Source organism: Hemitrygon akajei, chromosome 1, assembly GCF_048418815.1.
Source record: "Hemitrygon akajei chromosome 1, sHemAka1.3, whole genome shotgun sequence".
Classification (NCBI taxonomy): domain Eukaryota; kingdom Metazoa; phylum Chordata; class Chondrichthyes; order Myliobatiformes; family Dasyatidae; genus Hemitrygon; species Hemitrygon akajei.
The window spans coordinates 162,432,787-162,456,674 of record NC_133124.1 but is presented as its reverse complement, the minus strand read 5'-3'; the positions used below and the strand labels follow the sequence as shown (position 1 = coordinate 162,456,674).

At 52.2% G+C, this 23,888-nt stretch overlaps 1 protein-coding gene across 4 annotated transcripts in view; it reads right to left on the bottom strand.

Moving 5' to 3' along the window:
• The window catches only part of LOC140731855 (myeloid cell surface antigen CD33-like), a 213,178-nt gene that overhangs the window by 81,150 nt on the left and 108,140 nt on the right, over positions 1–23,888 (bottom strand). For 2 of the 4 annotated variants that reach the window (XM_073053776.1, XM_073053784.1), the window contains exons 3-4: positions 17,119–17,466; positions 6,502–6,795 (exon numbers count right to left, since the gene is read on the bottom strand). In XM_073053776.1, coding sequence (XP_072909877.1) covers positions 6,502–6,795; positions 17,119–17,466 — 642 coding nt within the window. The remainder of the gene's footprint in view (positions 1–6,501; positions 6,796–17,118; positions 17,467–23,888) is intronic. The other 2 variants (XM_073053793.1, XM_073053801.1) reach the window with 2 other exon arrangements.

The following is a 23,888-nucleotide window of genomic DNA, read 5'->3' as shown; positions in this document are numbered from 1 at the left end:
TCAGAGTAAAGTGTTACCGGTGAGACAGGACTGGACTGGACTGTCAGAGCAAAGTGTTACCGGTGAGACAGGACTGGACTGGACTGTCAGAGCAAAGTGTTACCGGTGAGACAGGACTGGACTGGACTGTCAGAGCAAAGTGTTACCGGTGAGACAGGACAGGACTGGACTGTCAGAGCAAAGTGTTACCGGTGAGACAGGACAGGACTGGACTGTCAGAGCAAAGTGTTACCGGTGAGACAGGACAGGACTGGACTGTCAGAGCAAAGTGTTACCGGTGAGACAGGACAGGACTGTCAGAGCAAAGTGTTACCAGTGAGACAGGACTGGACTGTCAGAGCAAAGTGTTACCGGTGAGACAGGACTGGACTGTCAGAGCAAAGTGTTACCGGTGAGACAGGACTGGACTGGACTGTCAGAGCAAAGTGTTACCGGTGAGACAGGACAGGACTGGACTGTCAGAGCAAAGTGTTACCGGTGAGACAGGACAGGACTGGACTGTCAGAGCAAAGTGTTACCGGTGAGACAGGACTGGACTGGACTGTCAGAGCAAAGTGTTACCGGTGAGACAGGACTGGACTGGACTGTCAGAGCAAAGTGTTACCGGTGAGACAGGACAGGACTGGACTGTCAGAGCAAAGTGTTACCGGTGAGACAGGACTGGACTGGACTGTCAGAGCAAAGTGTTACCGGTGAGACAGGACTGGACTGTCAGAGCAAAGTGTTACCGGTGAGACAGGACAGGACTGGACTGTCAGAGCAAAGTGTTACCGGTGAGACAGGACAGGACTGGACTGTCAGAGCAAAGTGTTACCGGTGAGACAGGACTGGACTGGACTGTCAGAGCAAAGTGTTACCGGTGAGACAGGACTGGACTGTCAGAGCAAAGTGTTACCGGTGAGACAGGACTGGACCGGACTGTCAGAGCAAAGTGTTACCGGTGAGACAGGACTGGACTGGACTGTCAGAGCAAAGTGTTACCGGTGAGACAGGACAGGACTGGACTGTCAGAGCAAAGTGTTACCGGTGAGACAGGACAGGACAGGACTGTCAGAGCAAAGTGTTACCGGTGAGACAGGACTGGACTGGACTGTCAGAGCAAAGTGTTACCGGTGAGACAGGACTGGACTGGACTGTCAGAGCAAAGTGTTACCGGTGAGACAGGACAGGACTGGACTGTCAGAGCAAAGTGTTACCGGTGAGACAGGACAGGACTGGACTGTCAGAGCAAAGTGTTACCGGTGAGACAGGACAGGACAGGACTGTCAGAGCAAAGTGTTACCGGTGAGACAGGACTGGACTGGACTGTCAGAGCAAAGTGTTACCGGTGAGACAGGACTGGACTGGACTGTCAGAGCAAAGTGTTACCGGTGAGACAGGACAGGACTGGACTGTCAGAGCAAAGTGTTACCGGTGAGACAGGACCGGACTGTCAGAGCAAAGTGTTACCGGTGAGACAGGACAGGACCGGACTGTCAGAGCAAAGTGTTACCGGTGAGACAGGACAGGACTGGACTGTCAGAGCAAAGTGTTACCGGTGAGACAGGACCGGACTGTCAGAGCAAAGTGTTACCGGTGAGACAGGACTGGACTGGACTGTCAGAGCAAAGTGTTACCGGTGAGACAGGACAGGACTGTCAGAGCAAAGTGTTACCGGTGAGACAGGACAGGACTGGACTGTCAGAGCAAAATGTTACCGGTGAGACAGGACTGGACTGGACTGTCAGAGCAAAGTGTTACCGATGAGACAGGACCGGACTGTCAGAGCAAAGTGTTACCGGTGAGACAGGACAGGACTGGACTGTCAGAGCAAAGTGTTACCGGTGAGACAGGACAGGACTGTCAGAGCAAAGTGTTACCGGTGAGACAGGACTGGACTGGACTGTCAGAGCAAAGTGTTACCGGTGAGACAGGACAGGACTGGACTGTCAGAGCAAAGTGTTACCGGTGAGACAGGACTGGACTGGACTGTCAGAGCAAAGTGTTACCGGTGAGACAGGACTGGACTGGACTGTCAGAGCAAAGTGTTACCGGTGAGACAGGACAGGACTGGACTGTCAGAGCAAAGTGTTACCGGTGAGACAGGACTGGACTGGACTGTCAGAGCAAAGTGTTACCGGTGAGACAGGACAGGACTGGACTGTCAGAGCAAAGTGTTACCGGTGAGACAGGACAGGACTGTCAGAGCAAAGTGTTACCGGTGAGACAGGACTGGACTGGACTGTCAGAGCAAAGTGTTACCGGTGAGACAGGACAGGACTGGACTGTCAGAGCAAAGTGTTACCGGTGAGACAGGACAGGACTGGACTGTCAGAGCAAAGTGTTACCGGTGAGACAGGACTGGACTGGACTGTCAGAGCAAAGTGTTACCGGTGAGACAGGACAGGACTGGACTGTCAGAGCAAAGTGTTACCGGTGAGACAGGACTGGACTGGACTGTCAGAGCAAAGTGTTACCGATGAGACAGGACCGGACTGTCAGAGCAAAGTGTTACCGGTGAGACAGGACTGGACTGGACTGTCAGAGCAAAGTGTTACCGGTGAGACAGGACAGGACTGTCAGAGCAAAGTGTTACCGGTGAGACAGGACTGGACTGGACTGTCAGAGCAAAGTGTTACCGGTGAGACAGGACAGGACTGTCAGAGCAAAGTGTTACCGGTGAGACAGGACAGGACTGGACTGTCAGAGCAAAGTGTTACCGGTGAGACAGGACTGGACTGGACTGTCAGAGCAAAGTGTTACCGATGAGACAGGACCGGACTGTCAGAGCAAAGTGTTACCGGTGAGACAGGACTGGACTGGACTGTCAGAGCAAAGTGTTACCGGTGACACAGGACAGGACTGTCAGAGCAAAGTGTTACCGGTGAGACAGGACTGGACTGTCAGAGCAAAGTGTTACCGGTGAGACAGGACAGGACTGGACTGTCAGAGCAAAGTGTTACCGGTGAGACAGGACTGGACTGGACTGTCAGAGCAAAGTGTTACCGGTGAGACAGGACTGGACTGGACTGTCAGAGCAAAGTGTTACCGGTGAGACAGGACAGGACTGGACTGTCAGAGCAAAGTGTTACCGGTGAGACAGGACAGGACTGGACTGTCAGAGCAAAGTGTTACCGGTGAGACAGGACAGGACTGGACTGTCAGAGCAAAGTGTTACCGGTGAGACAGGACAGGACTGGACTGTCAGAGCAAAGTGTTACCGGTGAGACAGGACAGGACTGGACTGTCAGAGCAAAGTGTTACCGGTGAGACAGGACAGGACTGGACTGTCAGAGCAAAGTGTTACCGGTGAGACAGGACAGGACTGGACTGTCAGAGCAAAGTTTTACCGGTGAGACAGGACAGGACTGGACTGTCAGAGCAAAGTGTTACCGGTGAGACAGGACAGGACTGGACTGTCAGAGCAAAGTGTTACCGGTGAGACAGGACTGGACTGGACTGTCAGAGCAAAGTGTTACCGGAGAGACAGGACAGGACTGGACTGTCAGAGCAAAGTGTTACCAGTGAGACAGGACTGGACTGTCAGAGCAAAGTGTTACCGGTGAGACAGGACAGGACTGTCAGAGCAAAGTGTTACCGGTGAGACAGGACTGGACTGTCAGAGCAAAGTGTTACCGGTGAGACAGGACTGGACTGGACTGTCAGAGCAAAGTGTTACCGGTGAGACAGGACAGGACTGGACTGTCAGAGCAAAGTGTTACCGGTGAGTCAGGACTGGACTGGACTGTCAGAGCAAAGTGTTACCGGTGAGACAGGACTGGACTGTCAGAGCAAAGTGTTACCGGTGAGACAGGACTGGACTGTCAGAGTAAAGTGTTACCGGTGAGACAGGACTGGACTGTCAGAGCAAAGTGTTACCGGTGAGACTGGACTGGACTGGACTGTCAGTGCAAAGTGTTACCGGTGAGACAGGACAGGACTGGACTGTCAGAGCAAAGTGTTACCGGTGAGACAGGACAGGACTGGACTGTCAGAGCAAAGTGTTACCGGTGAGACAGGACAGGACTGGACTGTCAGAGCAAAGTGTTACCGGTGAGACAGGACTGGACTGTCAGAGCAAAGTGTTACCGGTGAGACAGGACAGGACTGGACTGTCAGAGCAAAGTGTTACCAGTGAGACAGGACTGGACTGTCAGAGCAAAGTGTTACCGGTGAGACAGGACTGGACTGGACTGTCAGAGCAAAGTGTTACCGGTGAGACAGGACTGGACTGTCAGAGCAAAGTGTTACCGGTGAGACAGGACTGGACCGGACTGTCAGAGCAAAGTGTTACCGGTGAGACTGGACTGGACTGGACTGTCAGAGCAAAGTGTTACCGGTGAGACAGGACTGGACTGGACTGTCAGAGCAAAGTGTTACCGGTGAGACAGGACCGGACTGTCAGACCAAAGTGTTACCGGTGAGACAGGACTGGACTGGACTGTCAGAGCAAAGTGTTACCGGTGAGACAGGACTGGACTGGACTGTCAGAGCAAAGTGTTACCGGTGAGACAGGACTGGACTGGACTGTCAGAGCAAAGTGTTACCGGTGAGACAGGACCGGACTGTCAGACCAAAGTGTTACCGGTGAGACAGGACTGGACTGGACTGTCAGAGCAAAGTGTTACCGGTGAGACAGGACTGGACTGGACTGTCAGAGCAAAGTGTTACCGGTGAGACAGGACAGGACCGGACTGTCAGAGCAAAGTGTTACCGGTGAGACAGGACTGGACTGGACTGTCAGAGCAAAGTGTTACCGGTGAGACAGGACAGGACTGGACTGTCAGAGCAAAGTGTTACCGGTGAGACTGGACTGGACTGGACTGTCAGAGCAAAGTGTTACCGGTGAGACTGGACCGGACTGTCAGAGCAAAGTGTTACCGGTGAGACAGGACAGGACTGGACTGTCAGAGCAAAGTGTTACCGGTGAGACAGGACTGGACTGTCAGAGCAAAGTGTTACCGGTGAGACTGGACCGGACTGTCAGAGCAAAGTGTTACCGGTGAGACTGGACTGGACTGACAGAGCAAAGTGTTACCGGTGAGACAGGACAGGACTGGACTGTCAGAGCAAAGTGTTACCGGTGAGACAGGACAGGACTGTCAGAGCAAAGTGTTACCGGTGAGACAGGACAGGACTGGACTGTCAGAGCAAAGTGTTACCGGTGAGACAGGACAGGACTGGACTGTCAGAGCAAAGTGTTACCGGTGAGACAGGACAGGACTGGACTGTCAGAGCAAAGTGTTACCGGTGAGACAGGACTGGACTGGACTGTCAGAGCAAAGTGTTACCGGTGAGACAGGACAGGACTGTCAGAGCAAAGTGTTACCGGTGAGACAGGACTGGACTGGACTGTCAGAGCAAAGTGTTACCGGTGAGACAGGACTGGACTGGACTGTCAGAGCAAAGTGTTACCGGTGAGACAGGACCGGACCGGACTGTCAGAGCAAAGTGTTACCGGTGAGACAGGACTGGACTGTCAGAGCAAAGTGTTACCGGTGAGACTGGACTGGACTGGACTGTCAGAGCAAAGTGTTACCGGTGAGACAGGACTGGACTGGACTGTCAGAGCAAAGTGTTACCGGTGAGACAGGACTGGACTGGACTGTCAGAGCAACGTGTTACCGGTGAGACAGGACTGGACTGGACTGTCAGAGCAAAGTGTTACCGGTGAGACAGGACTGGACTGTCAGAGCAAAGTGTTACCGGTGAGACAGGACAGGACTGGACTGTCAGAGCAAAGTGTTACCGGTGAGACAGGACTGGACTGGACTGTCAGAGCAAAGTGTTACCGGTGAGACTGGACTGGACTGGACTGTCAGAGCAAAGTGTTACCGGTGAGACAGGACTGGACTGGACTGTCAGAGCAAAGTGTTACCGGTGAGACAGGACTGGACTGGACTGTCAGAGCAAAGTGTTACCGGTGAGACAGGACAGGACTGGACTGTCAGAGCAAAGTGTTACCGGTGAGACAGGACAGGACCGGACTGTCAGAGTAAAGTGTTACCGGTGAGACAGGACTGGACTGGACTGTCAGAGCAAAGTGTTACCGGTGAGACAGGACTGGACTGGACTGTCAGAGCAAAGTGTTACCGGTGAGACAGGACTGGACTGGACTGTCAGAGCAAAGTGTTACCGGTGAGACAGGACTGGACCGGACTGTCAGAGCAAGTGTTACCGGTGAGACAGGACAGGACTGGACTGTCAGAGCAAAGTGTTACCGGTGAGACAGGACAGGACTGGACTGTCAGAGCAAAGTGTTACCGGTGAGACAGGACAGGACTGGACTGTCAGAGCAAAGTGTTACCGGTGAGACAGGACAGGACCGGACTGTCAGAGCAAGTGTTACCGGTGAGACAGGACTGTGGAGTATCACTGGAGAAACAACGGTGAGGGGGTGCGGCCTGCGGAGGGCAGCACTGAACCGTTGGAGTTACCAAACCGGCTGAGCCTGGCACAGTGGAAAGTCTGAATGTTGTATGTGGGATCTTGTTGCGTACAATGAGTCACCTCCATGCTTACTCTGTACGGTTAGTGTGAGGGTCTGCTCCGAGGAAACCGGTGGGTAGCTGACTCTGCAAGTGAGTTTCTGCCCGTGGTGTTTGAGCTCCAGGGTCAGAGTCAGGAATGAAGTATATATCAGAGTGTCACCCTTCTGGGTTACGCTGCTCCAGTTTGACGTCGGTACATCTGCAGGTGTTATCCAGGTTAAGGTTGGTGTTGTTCCTTTACACATGGTGTTGAAGGTGCACTTTATTTTCATAGGCTTTCCTGGAACCATTTCAGGAGCGAGTATTGAGGGTTTATCTGTGAAATCTAACGCAGAGAAATGCATCCTTTTAGGTCAGTGTCACCAAATGCATCAGTCCAGATAGAAATTCCAGTCATTCAAGAGAGAGGATATTTACAGGATGTTCCCTGAATGAGGGAGCGTGTAATGGTCAGGGAAGCTTTTACAGCCAGATTGTTCGTAAAGGGAGAGCTGAAACTTGGGATTGACGTTTCTGGCAAAGTCCTAGTCTGCCAACCTCAGACAATCCTTGATAATCTGATGGGGATTTCAGGAGAATTTATTTTCCAGGGGTGCAGAGGGAGGGAGGGAGGGATTTGCCGGATTCATGAGGGAGCACACAGGACCAGTTTATGGGAAGAGCAGATGAGTGGAAGGACGTGGGTATGGGAGGTGGTGGGGGGGAGGCTGGTGGCAATGGAAAGGGGAAGGAAAAGTCTCGTATGGGGCAGGAACACAGGCATGGAACCGAGCAGCCGAATGGCTGGCTTCTCTCTTTCAGGCACTTTTGTGTTTGGTGGAGACGGTCAGCGCTCTGATAGGCTGAACAGATCAGCCCGAGTGCTCGAATCATCCAATCAGCAGAACTACATTGCAGCAGGCCATTTGTGTTGTACTGGCTGCCAGCTCAGTTCCCACCGCTCAGCGTGCTCCCCATAGACCCGCAGGACACCGCTATCGAATCGCAGCCCGTGCGCTTTTCAATGGGGTGAGAGTCTCTGGCCGTCGAGCAGTGAGTTCCAAACTTCTGTCCTCTAATCCCACTACCAGTCCATAGCCTTTGGCTTCTGACTCCTCTACAAAGCTAACGGTTCTTCCTGTTAACCCTGTCTCAGCCTCTCCTAATGCACATCATTTCAGTACATCCACTGTAAAGAAAACAAGCTTTGCAAATCATTCCTCACAGCTCCCCACCTGCCAACATCCTGGTAAACCTCAGTGGCAGTGCATTGGATACCCCTGCTCGTTATCACACAGCAGAAGCTCAGAGCATGCCGACGTAGTGAAGAGGCTCAGTTGCTGTTCGGGATGGGAAAGTGACTTTGACTATGGAATGATTGTTGGTGCTGGACAGGATGTTTGAGCATCGTAGAAACTGATGATCCCCAGGGACATCCACACATAACAGTCTCCAGAGTTTACAGTGACTGGAGCAGCAGCTCTGTGGGCGAAATGGTCTTGTCACGGGGGAGAATGGGCACACTGGCCGAAGCTGACAGGAAGGCATCTGTAACTCAGATAACCGCACGTTACAACAGCATGTATGCAGAAGAGCATCTCAGAATGCACATCAAACCTTAAACTGCTATAGACCACAAACGATACACTCAGTGGCCACTTGGTTATGAAGTACAGGAGGTTCCTAATAAAGTGGCCACTGAGTGTATCGTCACATCTTTTATAAAGTGGTGACCTGAACTGCACAAACTATTCAAGCTGTGGTCTCACATCTACGATGTATATTCCCTGATCTTGCTTTCTGCACAGGACTCTCCAATCCATCAACTGTTTGCAAGAACCAAGACCGAAGTGGACATCAACTGTTGCTGGAAGATCATCATCCTGCTGAAAGACTCTCTTTAGTCGGACTGGAAATTGTCCGATTGCTGGAATGTGTGGCCATATTTGCAGGCTTCCCCCAGCACGTCCCCAGATGTGATATGCTAAAAAAAATGCACGTTTCACTGTGTGTGCTGAATAAATCTGAATCTGAGCAAGTGTATTAAGAGCAAAAAGGTAACCAGGCAGATGATCAAAGATAAATCCACAAGGCCTGATCGAGTATGTCCTCGGTCATTATGGGAAGCTAGAGGAGAAAATGCAGGAGCCTTGGCAGAGATCAGGGTGGCATCAGACAAGGACAGAGATCAGGGTGGCATCAGACAAGGACAGAGATGGCATCAGACAAGGACAGAGATCAGGGTGGCATCAGACAAGGACAGAGATCAGGGTGACATCAGACAAGGACAGAGATGGCATCAGACAAGGACAGAGATCAGGGTGGCATCAGACAAGGACAGAGATCAGGGTGACATCAGACAAGGACAGAGATCAGGGTGACATCAGACAAGGACAGAGATGGCATCAGACAAGGACAGAGATGGCATCAGACAAGGACAGAGATCAGGGTGACATCAGACAAGGACAGAGATGGCATCAGACAAGGACAGAGATCAGGGTGACATCAGACAAGGACAGAGATGGCATCAGACAAGGACAGAGATCAGGGTGACATCAGACAAGGACAGAGATGGCATCAGACAAGGACAGAGATCAGGGTGGCATCAGACAAGGACAGAGATCAGGGTGGCATCAGACAAGGACAGAGATCAGGGTGACATCAGACAAGGACAGAGATCAGGGTGACATCAGACAAGGACAGAGATGGCATCAGACAAGGACAGAGATCAGGGTGACATCAGACAAGGACAGAGATGGCATCAGACAAGGACAGAGATCAGGGTGGCATCAGACAAGGACAGAGATCAGGGTGGCATCAGACAAGGACAGAGATCAGGGTGACATCAGACAAGGACAGAGATCAGGGTGACATCAGACAAGGACAGAGATGGCATCAGACAAGGACAGAGATGGCATCAGACAAGGACAGAGATCAGGGTGGCATCAGACAAGGACAGAGATGGCATCAGACAAGGACAGAGATGGCATCAGACAAGGACAGAGATCAGGGTGGCATCAGACAAGGACAGAGATGGCATCAGACAAGGACAGAGATGGCATCAGACAAGGACAGAGATCAGGGTGGCATCAGACAAGGACAGAGATGGCATCAGACAAGAACAGAGATCAGGGTGGCATCAGACAAGGACGGAGATCAGGGTGGCATCAGACAACGACGGAGATCAGGGTGGCATCAGACAAGGACAGAGATGGCATCAGACAAGGACAAAGATGGCATCAGACAAGGACAGAGATGGCATCAGACAAGGACAGAGATCAGGGTGGCATCAGACAAGGACAGAGATGGCATCAGACAAGGACAAAGATGGCATCAGACAAGGACAGAGATGGCATCAGACAAGGACAGAGATCAGGGTGGCATCAGACAAGGACAGAGATGGCATCAGACAAGGACAGAGATGGCATCAGACAAGGACAGAGATCAGGGTGGCATCAGACAAGGACAGAGATGGCATCAGACAAGGACAGAGATGGCATCAGACAAGGACAGAGATGGCATCAGACAAGGACAGAGATGGCATCAGACAAGGACAGAGATCAGGGTGGCATCAGACAAGGACAGAGATGGCATCAGACAAGGACAGAGATCAGGGTGGCATCAGACAAGGACAGAGATGGCATCAGACAAGGACAGAGATCAGGGTGGCATCAGACAAGGACAGAGATCAGGGTGGCATCAGACAAGGACAGAGATCAGTGTGGCATCAGACAAGGACAGAGATGGCATCAGACAAGGACAGAGATCAGGGTGGCATCAGACAAGGACAGAGATCAGGGTGGCATCAGACAAGGACAGAGATGGCATCAGACAAGGACAGAGATCAGGGTGGCATCAGACAAGGACAGAGTTGGCATCAGTTTTATGAAAGCAAACTCCCGACCGCAGTTTACATACCGCCAAAAGTAGATGTCAATGTAACATTCAATGTACCTAATGCCAAGATTAACAAATTAGAAATGGCCTTCCCTGACACCTGTCACACCTTTGCTAGACTAGATTAAATAAATCTTTGTCCAGCCATCATCTTCACACACACACACACAAAATGCTGAAGGAACTCAGCAGGCCAGACAGCATCTTTGGAAAAGAGTAAACTGTTAGAAACATACAAAAATATAGGAAAACTACAGCACAATACAGACACTTCAGCCCACAAAGCTGTGCCATACATGTCCTTACCTTACAAATTACCTAGGGTTACCCATAGCCCTCTATTTTTCTAACCGCCATGTACCTATGCAGGAATCTCTTAACAGACCCTATCGTATCCACCTCCACCACCACCGTCGCGGGAAGCCCATCCCACGCACTCACCACTCTCTGCGTAAAAAACTTACCCCTGACATCTCCTCTGTACCTGCTTCCAAGCACCTTAAACCTGTGCCCTCTCCTGCTAGCCATTTCAGCCGTACATTTCCCTGAGAACATCTGTTCCCAATTTATGTTTCAAGTCCCTGACTGATAGCTTCATATTTCCCCTTACTCCAATTAAACACTTTTCTAACGTCTGTTCTGATCCCTCTCCAATGCTATGGTAAAAGAGATAGAATTGTGATCACTATCTCCAAAATGCTCTCCCACTGAGAGATCTGACACCTGACCAGGTTCATTTCCCAATACAAGGTCAAGTACAGTCTCTCCTCTTATAGACTTAAACATAGAAACATAGAAAAGCTACAGCACAATACAGGCCCTTGGGCCCACAAAGTTGTGCCGAACATGTCCCTACCTTAAAAGTTACAAGGCTCACCCATTGCCCTCTATTTTACTAAACTCCATATACCTATCTAAAAGTCTCTTAAAAGACCCCCTATCGTATCCGCCTCCACCACCGTCGCGGGCAGCCCATTCCACGCACTCACCACTCTCTGAGTAAAAAACTTACCCCTGACAGCTCCTCTGTACCTGCTCCCCAGCACCTTAAACCTGTGTCCTCTTGTGGCAACCATTTCAGACCTAGGGAAAAGCTTCCGACTACCTACATAATCAATGCCTCTCACCTCTATCAAGTCACCTCTCATCCTCCTTCGCTTCAAGGAGAAAAGGCTGAGTTCACTCAACCTATTCTCATAAGGCATGCTCCCCAATCCAGGCAACATCCTTGTAAATCTCCTCTCCACCCTTTCTATGGTTTCCACATCCCTCCTGTAGTGAGGTGACCAGTACTCCAAGTGGGGTCTGACCAGGGTCCTATATAGCTGTAACATTACCTCTCGGCTCCTAAACTCAACCCTACGATTGATGAAGGGCAATGCACCGTACTCCTTAACCACAGAGTCAACTTGCGTAGCTGCTTTGAGCATCGTATGGACTCAGACCCCAAGGTCCCTCTGATCCTCCACACTGCCAAGAGTCTTACCATTAATACTATATTCTGCCATCATATTTGATCTACCAAAATGAACCACCTCACACTTATCTGGGTTGAACTCCATCTGCCACTTCTCAGCTCAGTTTTACATCCTATCAATGTCCTGCTGTAACCTCTGACAGCCCTCCACACTATCCACAACACCTCCAACCTTTGTGTCATCAGCAAACTTACTAACCCTTCCCTCCACTTCCTCATCCAGGTCATTCATAAAAATCACAAAAGGTCTCAGAACAGATCCCTGAGGCACTCCACTGGTCACCGACCTCCATGCAGAATATGACCCGTCTACAACCACTCTTTGCCTTCCTGAACACACCTAACAAACTCCACATCACCTAAACCCCTTGATCTAGGGAGATGCCAATCGATATTTGGAAAATTAAACCATCCCACCTCGACAACCCTGTTATTATTACACCTTTCTAGAACCTGTCTCTCTATCTGCTCCTCGATGTCCCTGTTACTATTGGGTGGTCTATGAAAAACACCCAGTAGAGTTATTGACACCTTCCAGTTCCTAACTTCCACCCACAGAGACTCCGTAGACACCCCTCCATAACTTCCTTCTTCTCTGCAGCCGTGACTCTATCTCTGATCAACAGTGTCACACCCCCACCTCTTTTACCTCCCTCCCTGTCCTTTCTGAAACATCTAAAACCCGGCACTCAAAGTAACCATTCCTGCCCCTGAGCCATCCAAGTCTCTGTGATGGCCGCAGCATCATAGCTCCAAGTACTGATCCGTGCTCTAAGCTCATCCGCATTGTTCATAATACTCCTTGCATTAAAATATACACAACTCAAACCATTGGTCTCAAACTCCTCTTTATCACCTGCCTATCCTCCCTCTCACAATGTCTCCAAGCTTTCTCTATTTGTGAGCCAACCGCCCTTTCCTCCATCTCTTCAGTTCGGTTCCCACCCCCCAGCAATTCTAGTTTAAACTCTCCCTAATAACCTTAGCAAATCTCCCTACCAGGATATTGGTCCCCCTGGGATTCAGGTGCAACCCGTCCTTTTCGTACAGGTCACACCTGCCCCAAAAGAGATCCCAATGATCCAGAAATCTGAATCCCTGCCCCCCGGTCCAATCCCTCAGCCACGTATTTATCCTCCACCTCATTCTATTCCTATACTCATTGTCACGTGGCACAGGCAGTAATCCCGAGATTACTATCTTTGTGATCCTGCTTCTCAACTTCCTTCCTAACTCCCTGTAGTCTGATTTCTGGACCTTCTCCTTTTTCCTGCCTGTATCGTTGGTACCAATATGTACCACGACCTCTGGCTGTTCATCTTCCCACTTCAGGATATCGTGGACGTGATCAGAAGCATCCCAGACCCTGGCACCTGGGAGGCAAACTACCATCCGTTTTTCTTTCCTACGTCCACAGAATCGCCTGTCTGACCCCCTGACTATAGAGTCCCCTATCACTGCTGCCATCCTCTTCCTTTCCCTACCCTTCTGAGCCACAGGGCCAGACTCTGCTCCAGAGGCACAGCCACTGTTTCCCCCAGGTAGGCTGTCCCCCCCATCAGTACTCAAACAGGAGTACTTATTGTTAAGAGGGACAGCTAGAGGGGTACTTTCTAATCTCTGCCTCTTGCCCTTCCCTCTCCTGACTGTTACCCACTTAGCTGTCTCCTGAGGCCCTGGTGTGATAACCTGCCTGTAGCTCCTCTATCACCTCCTCACTCTCCCTGACCAGACGAAGGTCATCGAGCTGCATCTCCAGTTCCCTAACCCACTCCTTAAGGAGCTGCAGCTCAGCGCACCTGGCGCAGATGTGGCCGACCGGGAGGCCGGGAGACTCCTGGACATCCCACACCCAGTACAGAACACAGGCCTCACAGACATACTTCCTTTTTCTATTCCTCACAAGGAACTTCCCTTGCCTCGATCCATTATCGCCAGAGCCCGTTGAGCCAAACCCCACCTACTCTGACTACCTGCACACTGATGCCCGCTCCGTAAAGCTATCCGTCTTTTACACTTGTGCCTCCATCACAATGTTGATGTTTCGGGCCGAGACGCTTCATCAGGACTGGAGAAAAAAGATGAGAAGTCAGAGTCAGGGTGAGTGGAGGGAGAAGTACAAGGTAGTAGGTGATAGGCGAAACGGTGGTGGGGGGGAAGTAAAGCGCTAGGAAGTTGATTGGTGAAAGCGAAGGGGGAATCTGATAGGAGAGTTCAGAAGGCCATGGAAGAAAGGGGTGGGGGAGAGGCACCCGAGAGGTGGTGGTGGAGATAAGGTGACAGAGGGAAATGGTAAATGGGAAAGGAGAGGGGTCAATTACTAGAAGTTCGAGAAATTATCAGAAATTACACACACACACACACACACACACAGACACACACACACACACACACACACACACACACACAGACACACACACACACACACACACACCTACACCTACACCTGTGCAAATGTTAAAAAGGTAAATAATACTGAGAACATGAGTTGAAGAGCCCTTGAAAGTGAGTCTGTGGCTTGTGGAATGAGTTCAGAGTTGAGGTGAGTGAAGCTAACCACGCTGGTTGATAATGTGAGATGCCGTAGACTCGTTTCCCTTGCTTTGTGGAGAGACGAGGCAGCAGTGTGGCCTTCATTGTAGTGAGGACCAGGCCTCAAGCACACTCGCCTGCCGCGAGGCGACGGTGTAGCATGGCGCCGATGCCTGGTTGGGAGTCAGTGCTGCCCTCCAGTGTTCGACTGGCTGAATGACAGTTTGCCTGTCGCTCAGGGACTGGACTGTACATGAGTTTTTTTTTAAATGTAATTATGTGTGTCTTCTCTCTCTCGCTCGTTATCTTGAATGCATGTTACGCACCTTGCCCCCAGAGGAACACTGTCTCATTCAACTGTATCCATGTACGGTTTCAATGATAATTAAACTTGATCTGATTTGATCCCCTCGCCGCAGACTGGGAGACCGTTTCGCCGAACACCGGCGCTCAGTCCTCCAGCAGTGGCGGGAACTCCCTGTGGCCACACACTTCAATTCCACAGACCACTCCCACTCCGATATGTCTGTCCATGGCCTCCTCTACCGTCAAGATGAGGCCACACGCAGGTCGATGGAGCAATACCTTATCTCCCGCCTAGGTAGCCTCCTACCTGCCAGCATGAACATCCAACTCACAGACCTCCGTTGATACCCCTGCCCCCCACTTACCCCATCCCTATCTATTATTTTAGTCTGGTTCTCTTTCTCTCTCTTTTTCCCCCCTCACTATAATCTCACTCCCCCAGCCCTACCTTCCTTTCTCTTTTATTTCCCATAATTCTCCACCTTCCCCCAGCCTATCACTTCCCAGCTCTCTACTTTATCTCTCCCCCCACTTCTTATCCCCCCTCGACCATCCCATGTTACTTCACTCCTGATGAAGGGTTTCGGCCCGAAACATCGTCACTACCTCCTCCCATAGGTGCTGTCTGGCCTGCTGAGTTCTGCCAGCATTTTGTGTTTTTATTTATTTCCAGCATCTGCAGATTCACTCGTGTTGCCTCTGATTTGATCTGGTTCTTTGCTGAGTTAAACCAGAGCAGGACTTGCTCAATAAATTGTTGGGTTCTAGGAGTGCTGTCGAACAGCAAAACCTGATGCATTAAGGTAACGCTGCAGTCTGGCATATTCCAGATTGTAGGAGTTTGTGCTCAGCGAGAGGTGTTCCACTTCTGCAGGACAACCAGGGTAGATCTTACACAGTGAGCAGTGCTGCACTGAGGATCTGGGCCTACACGAACGTGATTCCTACACGAACGTGATTCCTACACGAACATGATTCCTACACGAATGTGATTCCTACACGAACATGATTCCTACACGAACGTGATTCCTACACGAACGTGATTCCTACACGAACGTGATTCCTACACGAACGTGATTCCTACACGAACATGACTTCCTAAAAGTGGCATCACAAGAAGATAGGGTCACAGAGAGACTCATTGGCTTTTGGAAATCGACGTATTGAGTACAGGAGTTGGAATTTTACAGTGCCTTGAAAAAGTATTCCATATCCTCACAACTATTTTCACATTTTATTGTCTGGTTTTCTAAATTTAAAATATACTGAAGTAGGATCTTCTGAGCTAATCTACAAAACATTGTGTACCATGTCAAATCAAAAGAAAAATTGCAAATCCTGTCAAAAGCTTACTAAAAATTAAAAACCAAAACTGCTATGCTGGGGAAGTATTCATCCCCTTTGTAATTACTACGCTAACTTTCCTCAGGTGTAATATACCGTGTTACCTGACCAACTCACCCAATAAAAAATTGAAGATCATCTGTTTTCAATTAATTCAGAAAAATAAATACCCTCTCTCTCTGTAAGGTCCAACAGTACGGTAGATTTTCAACAGACCAAACCAAAATGAAAACAAAACAGCATTCAAGGCAAGTCCAGGAGATTATAATAGAGTAGCATAAATCTGGGGAAGGGGGTAGAAGACCATCTCAAAGGGATTGAACATACCTCAAGCTTAGCGCAGTCCATCACGAAATCACGTCCACATGGTCTAGGTCACACCGCCCCTCTAAACTTAGACTCCGGAGAGGCTACTGTGATACCAACAGTCACTCTGAGCGCACTCCAGAAAACAGCAACTGGAGATGAAGTTTATGACTCCACAATCTCCAGGGCCATGTGCAAAAAGGCATTTATGGAAAAGTGGCAAGGAAAAAGCCCTGATTTAAAAAGAAAGCAAATCCGTGCCTGCATAATGTCAAAACCTGGAAGATAATGTCAAAACCTGGAAGATAATGTCAAAACCTGGAAGAAGGTTTTGTGGTTAGAAGAGACTAAAGTGAACTTTTTGGTCTCAACTCTAAGCAGTATGTGTGGCATAAATCTAATACTGAGTGTGGTAAACTATGCATACCTGTCTGGACACGCCCCTCTGCTGACTGCTCTTGTGGCTCCTCCCACAGACCCCGGTATAAAGGCGATTGGGGCACTGCTCCCCCCCCCCCCCAGTCTCCGAGATGCTGTGCCCCGTTTTGCTGCTAATAAAAGCCTATCGTTCGCCTCCCGTCTCCGAGGGTTATTGATGGTGCATCACCGTGTGCATCAGCCTGTACGGTGTGATGGTGGCAACATCATATTATGGGGATGATTTTCACAAACAGGGAGCCTGTTTTGGTTTTCATTCACTTGCCTGCATTAAGTTGTGAGCTACGTGAATGGACAACTAGCACATTTAATGTTATTTCCCACAGACTAGTGAACGTCAGTTGTTGGGTGATTATGTGGAGAACTCACTAGAAACATGAAGCCGTGTTTCAGAAGAGGTGTAAGAATCCCCGCTGTTGAACACAACTTCGAAAAAGTAAGAACCTTCATCTTCCTGCATGATGTTTTCAATGATCAGGGAACAGTCGCCATCTTTGAGGTCTCCAGACAGCAGTGTCCGCTGGCGAAACCTTGCCGCAGTTTTTTGGGGCTGCTTGGAGTGGAAGACGATGGTCTGACGCTTCTCATCATGAATCCAGATTCCAGTCCGTGTTGAACTAGCCTCATGTGACGGATGGGTATAGTGGCATGGGATCTGTGCACATAAACCCCTCTGTGCGGTCACATTCTGTGGCATGACGACTTCCATCTCTGCAGCTGAGGAGAGAAGGAGCAACGTTTGTCACTGGGTGGCTTATTCATGCAACAGACCCCATTGTGTGGGAATTAGACTCACCACGGCTAGTGCACTGACTCCTGTTTGAGTACTGGTGGGGTGGGGGGGACAGCCTACCTGGGGGAAGTGACAGTGGCCGTGCCTCTGGCACAGAGTCTGGCCCTGTGCCTCAGAAGGGTAGGGAAAGGAAGAGGAAGGCAGTACTAATAGGGGACTCGATAGTCAGGGGATCAAACAGGCGATTCTGTGGACGCCAGAAAGAAAAATAGATGGAAGTTTACCTCCCAGGTGCCAGGGTCTGGGATGTTTCAGATCACATCTATGATATCCTGTAGTGGGAGGGAGAACAGCCAGAGGTCATGGTACAGACTGGTACCAATGACCTTGGTAGGAAAAGGGAGGAGGTCCTGTAAAAAAGACTACAGAGAGTTATGAAGGAATTTGAGAAGCAGGATCTCAAAGGTAGTAATCTCAGGATTACTGCCTGTGTCATGTGACACTGAGTATAGGAATAGAATGAGGTGGAGGATAAATACGTGGCTGAGGGATTGGAGCAGGGGACAGGGATTCAGGTTTCTGGATCATTAAAACCTCTTTTGGGGCAGGTGTGACCTGTACAAAAAGGACAGGTTGCACTTGAATCCCAGGGGTAACCTGGTGGGGAGGTTTGCTAGGGCTACTGGGGAGAGTTTAAACTAGAATTGTTGGGGATATGGGAACCAATCTGAAGAGACTGGGGAAGAGAGGGTTGGCTCACAAATAGAGGAAGCTTGGAGACAGTGTGAGAGGGAGGATAGGCAGGTGATTGAAAAGGGACACACTCAGATGGATGGTTTGAGTTGTGTCTATTTTAATGCAAGGAGTATCATGAACAAAGCGGATGAGCTTAGAGCGTGGATCAGTACTTGGAGCTATGGTGTTGTGGCCATCACAGAGACTTGGATGGCTCAGGGGCAGGAATGGTTACTTCGAGTGCCGGGTTTTAGATGTTTCGGAAAGCACAGGGAGGGAGGCAAAAGAGGTAGGGGGGGGGGGTGGCACTGTTGATCAGAGATAGTGTCACGGCTGCAGAAAAGGTGGATGCCATGGAGGGATTGTCTAGGGAGTCTCTGTGGGTGGAGGCTAGGAACAGGAAGGGATCAATAACTCTACTGGGTGTTCTTTATCGACCACCCAATAGTAACAGGGATATCGAGGAGCCGATAGGGAAACAGATCCTGGAAAGGTGTAGTAATAACAGAATTGTCATGGTGGGAGATTTTAATTTCCCAAATATCGACGGGCATCTCCCAAGAGCGAGGGGTTTAGATGGGGTGGAGTTACTTAGGTTTAGATTCAGGAAGGTTTCTAACACAATATGTAGGTAATTCTACAAGGGGAGAGACTGTACGATTTCTTATTGGGAAATGAACCTGGTCAGGTGTCAGATCTCTCATTGGGAGAGCATTTTGGAGATAGTGATAACAATTCTATCTCCTTTACATAGCATTGGAGAGAAATAGGAACAGACAAATTAGAAAAGCGTTTATTTGGAGTAAGGGGAACTATGAGCCTATCAGTCAGGAATCAGTAGGGGGGGAAGAGATGGGAAGGGGTGTACAGGCTAGGGGGAGTCACTGTGCACAGGAGGGGTGCAGGGTCTGGGGGGGCTCACTGAGACGGGAAGGGTGTAGGGGCTGGGTATACACTGTACACAGGAGGGGTGCAGGGTCTGGGAGGGTCACTGATACGGGAAGGGTGTAGGGGCTGGGTATACACTGTACACAGGAGGGGTGCAGGGTCTGGGAGGGTCACTGAGACGGGAAGGGTGTAGGGGCTGGGTATACACTGTACACAGGAGGGGTGCAGGGTCTGGGGGGGGGGTCACTGAGATGGAAAGGGTGTAGGGGCTGGGTATACACTGTACACAGGTGGGGTGCAGGGTGTGGGGGGTCACTGTGATGGGAAGGGTGTAGGGGCTGGGTATACACTGTACTCAGGAGGGGTGAAGGGTCTGGGGGTGGTCACTGAGACGGGAAGGGTGTAGGGGCTGGGTATACACTGTACACAGGAGGGGTGCAGGGTCTGGGGGGGTCACTGAGATGGGAAGGGTGTAGGGGCTGGGTATACACTGTACACAGGAGGGATGCAGGGTCTGGGGGGGTCACTGAGACGGGAAGGGTGTAGGGACTGGGTATACACTGTACACAGGAGGGGTGCAGGGTCTGGGGGGGTCACTGAGATGGGAAGTGTGTAGGGGCTGGGTATACACTGTACACAGGAGGGGTGCAGGGTCTGGAGGGGTCACTGAGACGGGAAGGGTGTAGGGGCTGGGTATACACTGTACACAGGAGGGGTGCAGGGTCTGGGGGGGTCACTGAGACGGGAAGGGTGTAGGGGCTGGGTATACACTGTACACAGGAGGGGTGCAGGGTCTGGGGGGGTCACTGAGACGGGAAGGGTGTAGGGGCTGGGTATACACTGTACACAGGAGGGGTGCAGGGTGTGGGTGGGTCACTGAGACGGGAAGGGTGTAGGGGCTGGGTATACACTGTACACAGGAGGGGTGCAGGGTCTGTGGGGGGTCACTGAGACGGGAAGGGTGTAGGGGCTGGGTATACACTGTACACAGGAGGGGTGCAGGGTCTGTGGGGGTCACTGAGACGGGAAGGGTGTAGGGGCTGGGTATACACTGTACACAGGAGGGGTGCAGGGTCTGAGGGGGTCACTGAGACGGGAAGGGTGTAGGGGCTGGGTATACACTGTACACAGGAGGGGTGCAGGGTCTGGGGGGGTCACTGAGACGGGAAGGGTGTAGGGGCTGGGTATACACTGTACACAGGAGGGGTGCAGGGTCTGGGGGGGTCACTGAGATGGGAAGGGTGTAGGGGCTGGGTATACACTGTACACAGGAGGGGTGCAGGGTCTGTGGGGGGTCACTGAGATGGGAAGGGTGTAGGGGCTGGGTATACACTGTACACAGAAGGGGTGAAGGGTCTATGGGTGGTCACTGAGATGGGAAGGGTGTAGGGGCTGGGTATACACTGTACACAGGAGGGGTGCAGGGTGTGGGGGGTCACTGAGATGGGAAGGGTGTAGGGACTGGGTATACACTGTACACAGGAGGGGTGCAGGGTCTGGGTGGGTCACTGAGACGGGAAGGGTGTAGGGGCTGGGTATACACTGTACACAGGAGGGGTGCAGGGTCTGGAGGGGTCACTGAGATGGGAAGGGTGTAGGGGCTGGGTATACACTGTACACAGGAGGGGTGCAGGGTGTGGGGGGTCACTGAGACGGGAAGGGTGTAGGGACTGGGTATACACTGTACACAGGAGGGGTGCAGGGTCTGGGGGGTCACTGAGATGGGAAGGGTGTAGGGACTGGGTATACACTGTACACAGGAGGGGTGCAGGGTCTGGAGGGGTCACTGAGACGGGATGGGTGTAGGGACTGGGTATACACTGTACACAGGAGGGGTGCAGGGTCTGTGGGGGGGTCACTGAGATGGGAAGGGTGTAGGGGCTGGGTATACACTGTACACAGGAGGGGTGCAGGGTCTGGGGTGTCACTGAGACGGGAAGGGTGTAGGGGCTGGGTATACACTGTACACAGGAGGGGTGCAGGGTCTGGGGGTGTCACTGAGACGGGAAGGGTGTAGGGAGTGGGTATACACTGTACACAGGAGGGGTGCAGGGTCTGTCGGGGTCACTGAGACGGGAAGGGTGTAGGGACAGGGTATACACAGTACACAGGAGGGGTGAAGGGTCTGTGGGGGGGTCACTGAGATGGGAAGGGTGTAGGGACTGGGTATACACTGTACACAGGACGGGTGCAGGGTCTGGGGGGGGTCACTGAGACGGGAAGGGTGTAGGGGCTGGGTATACACTGTACACAGGAGGGGTGCAGGGTCTGTGGGGGGGTCACTGAGACGGGAAGGGTGTAGGGGCTGGGTATACACTGTACACAGTAGGGGTGCAGGGTCTGTGGGGGGTCACTGAGACGGGATGGGTGTAGGGGCTGGGTATACACTGTACACAGGAGGGGTGCAGGGTCTGGGGGGGTCACTGAGACGGGATGGGTGTAGGGGCTGGGTATACACTGTACACAGGAGGGATGCAGGGTCTGGGGGGGTAACTGAGACGGGAAGGGTGTAGGGGCTGGGTATGCACTGTACACAGGAGGGGTGCAGGGTCTGGGAGGGTCACTGATACGGGAAGGGTGTAGGGGCTGGGTATACACTGTACACAGGAGGGGTGCAGGGTCTGGGAGGGTCACTGAGACGGGAAGGGTGTAGGGGCTGGGTATACACTGTACACAGTAGGGGTGCAGGGTCTGTGGGGGGTCACTGAGATGGGAAGGGTGTAGGGGCTGGGTATACACTGTACACAGGAGGGGTGCAGGGTCTGGGGGTGTCACTGAGACGGGAAGGGTGTAGGGACTGGGTATACACTGTACACAGGAGGGGTGCAGGGTCTGTCGGGGTCACTGAGACGGGAAGGGTGTAGGGACAGGGTATACACAGTACACAGGAGGGGTGAAGGGTCTGTGGGGGGGTCACTGAGATGGGAAGGGTGTAGGGACTGGGTATACACTGTACACAGGACGGGTGCAGGGTCTGGGGGGGGTCACTGAGACGGGAAGGGTGTAGGGGCTGGGTATACACTGTACACAGGAGGGGTGCAGGGTCTGTGGGGGGGTCACTGAGACGGGAAGGGTGTAGGGGCTGGGTATACACTGTACACAGTAGGGGTGCAGGGTCTGTGGGGGGTCACTGAGACGGGATGGGTGTAGGGGCTGGGTATACACTGTACACAGGAGGGGTGCAGGGTCTGGGGGGGTCACTGAGACGGGATGGGTGTAGGGGCTGGGTATACACTGTACACAGGAGGGATGCAGGGTCTGGGGGGGTAACTGAGACGGGAAGGGTGTAGGGGCTGGGTATGCACTGTACACAGGAGGGGTGCAGGGTCTGGGAGGGTCACTGATACGGGAAGGGTGTAGGGGCTGGGTATACACTGTACACAGGAGGGGTGCAGGGTCTGGGAGGGTCACTGAGACGGGAAGGGTGTAGGGGCTGGGTATACACTGTACACAGTAGGGGTGCAGGGTCTGTGGGGGGTCACTGAGATGGGAAGGGTGTAGGGGCTGGGTATACACTGTACACAGGAGGGGTGCAGGGTCTGTGGGGGGTCACTGAGATGGGAAGGGTGTAGGGGCTGGGTATACACTGTACACAGAAGGGGTGAAGGGTCTATGGGTGGTCACTGAGATGGGAAGGGTGTAGGGGCTGGGTATACACTGTACACAGGAGGGGTGCAGGGTGTGGGGGGTCACTGAGATGGGAAGGGTGTAGGGACTGGGTATACACTGTACACAGGAGGGGTGCAGGGTCTGGGTGGGTCACTGAGACGGGAAGGGTGTAGGGGCTGGGTATACACTGTACACAGGAGGGGTGCAGGGTCTGGAGGGGTCACTGAGATGGGAAGGGTGTAGGGGCTGGGTATACACTGTACACAGGAGGGGTGCAGGGTGTGGGGGGTCACTGAGACGGGAAGGGTGTAGGGACTGGGTATACACTGTACACAGGAGGGGTGCAGGGTCTGGGGGGTCACTGAGATGGGAAGGGTGTAGGGACTGGGTATACACTGTACACAGGAGGGGTGCAGGGTCTGGAGGGGTCACTGAGACGGGATGGGTGTAGGGACTGGGTATACACTGTACACAGGAGGGGTGCAGGGTCTGTGGGGGGGTCACTGAGATGGGAAGGGTGTAGGGGCTGGGTATACACTGTACACAGGAGGGGTGCAGGGTCTGGGGTGTCACTGAGACGGGAAGGGTGTAGGGGCTGGGTATACACTGTACACAGGAGGGGTGCAGGGTCTGGGGGTGTCACTGAGACGGGAAGGGTGTAGGGACTGGGTATACACTGTACACAGGAGGGGTGCAGGGTCTGTCGGGGTCACTGAGACGGGAAGGGTGTAGGGACAGGGTATACACAGTACACAGGAGGGGTGAAGGGTCTGTGGGGGGGTCACTGAGATGGGAAGGGTGTAGGGACTGGGTATACACTGTACACAGGACGGGTGCAGGGTCTGGGGGGGGTCACTGAGACGGGAAGGGTGTAGGGGCTGGGTATACACTGTACACAGGAGGGGTGCAGGGTCTGTGGGGGGGTCACTGAGACGGGAAGGGTGTAGGGGCTGGGTATACACTGTACACAGTAGGGGTGCAGGGTCTGTGGGGGGTCACTGAGACGGGATGGGTGTAGGGGCTGGGTATACACTGTACACAGGAGGGGTGCAGGGTCTGGGGGGGTCACTGAGACGGGATGGGTGTAGGGGCTGGGTATACACTGTACACAGGAGGGATGCAGGGTCTGGGGGGGTAACTGAGACGGGAAGGGTGTAGGGGCTGGGTATGCACT